Source organism: Microtus ochrogaster, linkage group LG1, assembly GCF_000317375.1.
Source record: "Microtus ochrogaster isolate Prairie Vole_2 linkage group LG1, MicOch1.0, whole genome shotgun sequence".
Classification (NCBI taxonomy): Eukaryota; Metazoa; Chordata; class Mammalia; order Rodentia; family Cricetidae; genus Microtus; species Microtus ochrogaster.
The window spans coordinates 41,058,753-41,060,825 of record NC_022027.1 but is presented as its reverse complement, the minus strand read 5'-3'; the positions used below and the strand labels follow the sequence as shown (position 1 = coordinate 41,060,825).

Genomic DNA, 2,073 nt, shown 5'->3' with positions numbered 1-2,073 from the left:
GAGAGAGAGAGAGAGAGAGAGAGAGAGAGAGAGGCCAAGACTAGAGAGGAATGAAGAAGAAAGGACAAAAGCAAAAACAAAGAGAAGATGGTAGGCAAAGTCAAATAAGGAGGTGATGTAAAGGGGAAAAAAAAGTCAAATAAATAATAAACAAATTTACAAACACTAAACGAAGTTATATTTTTGGAAAAAGACTCCCATTTCAGATATGATAATTAAGATCAATAGATCTTGTGAAATAAATATTTATGGCATTCACATTCATAGTTTTTTGATCCCAATATTCAGATTAATTAAAATTTAACTTCTTGTTCCATGAGCTTTTCAGTACTGAAGATAAAGGTGGTAATATTATGCTATTATACTATTAGGAGAAGCTGTTGTGAATAGGTAGGTATGAACAGGTCTACTATATCTCTCAGTTTTTACAAGCAGCCCCAAATGTGCTTTCTCCTTGAGGATCATCTAATAAATACAGGCTATCTTTGTTCTAAATAACATCATGGCCAGACCACATCCTCACTGTGTGTTTTTAGCCTGCAAAATCACAGCATTTTCTTAAACAGGTTTTGTGGAGATACTCAGGCAAGAAACCGGCCACTTTAGGATCCAACACGCGGCTTTTCAACTGGATTCCCCAAAATGATCTACTTGGTAAGTCCATGGGGTCCAAAGCTATGCAGTCAGAAACCCATCAGATCAGTTGACAATATCAAATCATTTATATTTTCACATTGCACTTCTACTTTAGACACAACTATGATTAAATAATAAGCCATGAAATTATGGGTTGTTTTGCTTTTGTTTTGCCTTGGTTCACAAAAGAGCATCCTCACTTGGGACTCTCATCGGTTTTGAGGATTTCATCGAATTTCACCATTCCAGTGGTACCTTCTCAGTCAGTGAAGAAAGGGTTAATTCTATGGAAGAAATGTCTCAACCTTTGTAGGCTGTGTTTCCTTCTTCAGTGACTCACACTATACCTTTTGTGCAAATACGATAGCTGGAAATCCATACTAATTTGTCACTCTGTTCCTCAAACAGGACATCCTAAAACCAAAGCCTTCATCACGCATGGTGGAACTAATGGGATCTATGAGGCCATTTACCACGGGATCCCTATGGTGGGAGTTCCCATGTTCGCTGATCAGCCTGACAACATTGCTCACATGAAGGCCAAAGGAGCAGCCCTGAAAGTAAATTTCAACACAATGACAAGTGCAGATTTACTCAGTGCCTTGAGAGCTGTCATTAATGAGCCTTCGTAAGTATTACTGTTTGGAAATCCTTGTCAGCCACTGGTTAACCATGCCATCATTCTGGAAAATTTCCAATGTTTCATATCTTACATTTGTCTCATTTTCAAAGAGGAGAAAATAAAACAGTTTTCAAAAAAGGAAAATGTTTTTCTCCTTTCCTATCTACTAAAGTTACCTCCTGAAAAAGAAGTAATTCTTTGAAGATTGTAATAACCAATACATTTGCAAAATAGTTTATGAATAAACAAATTCACTTGTAGTTTTCATTTAAGAAATAAGTACATAAGTCCTTAGATAAAATTGTTTAAAAGACAGAATTATATGATGAATATTATTTTTTCAAAATCAATTTATAGTGTTATTGAACATTACAATTATATACTAGTTATTTCTGAGTAAGTATATCATAATATTTAAGCTACTCAAGTAATATATTTCAGGAGATAATCTTTGGGCTAGGAATGCCAATATTTTTTAGACATGAGCTACACTTTTATGTAAATGTTAACATGGCCTTGTGATACCTTAGACTGTTACCAAGTTCTTAGTAATAATTTGATTCATTTTTATGAACTATCAGAGTGGGTACATTTTATGATTCTTTTAAACATTAATGCACAGATCATTCATTATATTTCATTATTAGTTTTAAAATTATTGATCCAAAAAAGAATCATAAATATTTTTAGAAAGCTCATATGCATTGATTTAGAAAACTCACATATATACATATATGTATAAATAGTATATACCTTTAGACAGCTCATATAAATAGTACATGTGTATATAGTATTTAATATATATATATATATAT

The 2,073-nt window shown here is 33.0% G+C and overlaps 1 protein-coding gene across 1 annotated transcript in view; it reads left to right on the top strand.

Moving 5' to 3' along the window:
- The window catches only part of LOC101990544 (UDP-glucuronosyltransferase 2A3), a 13,194-nt gene that overhangs the window by 10,043 nt on the left and 1,078 nt on the right, over positions 1-2,073 (top strand). Inside the window, exons 4-5 of the mRNA XM_005359440.1 lie at positions 567-654; positions 1,045-1,264. Of these exons, the coding sequence (XP_005359497.1) occupies positions 567-654; positions 1,045-1,264 (308 nt within the window). The remainder of the gene's footprint in view (positions 1-566; positions 655-1,044; positions 1,265-2,073) is intronic.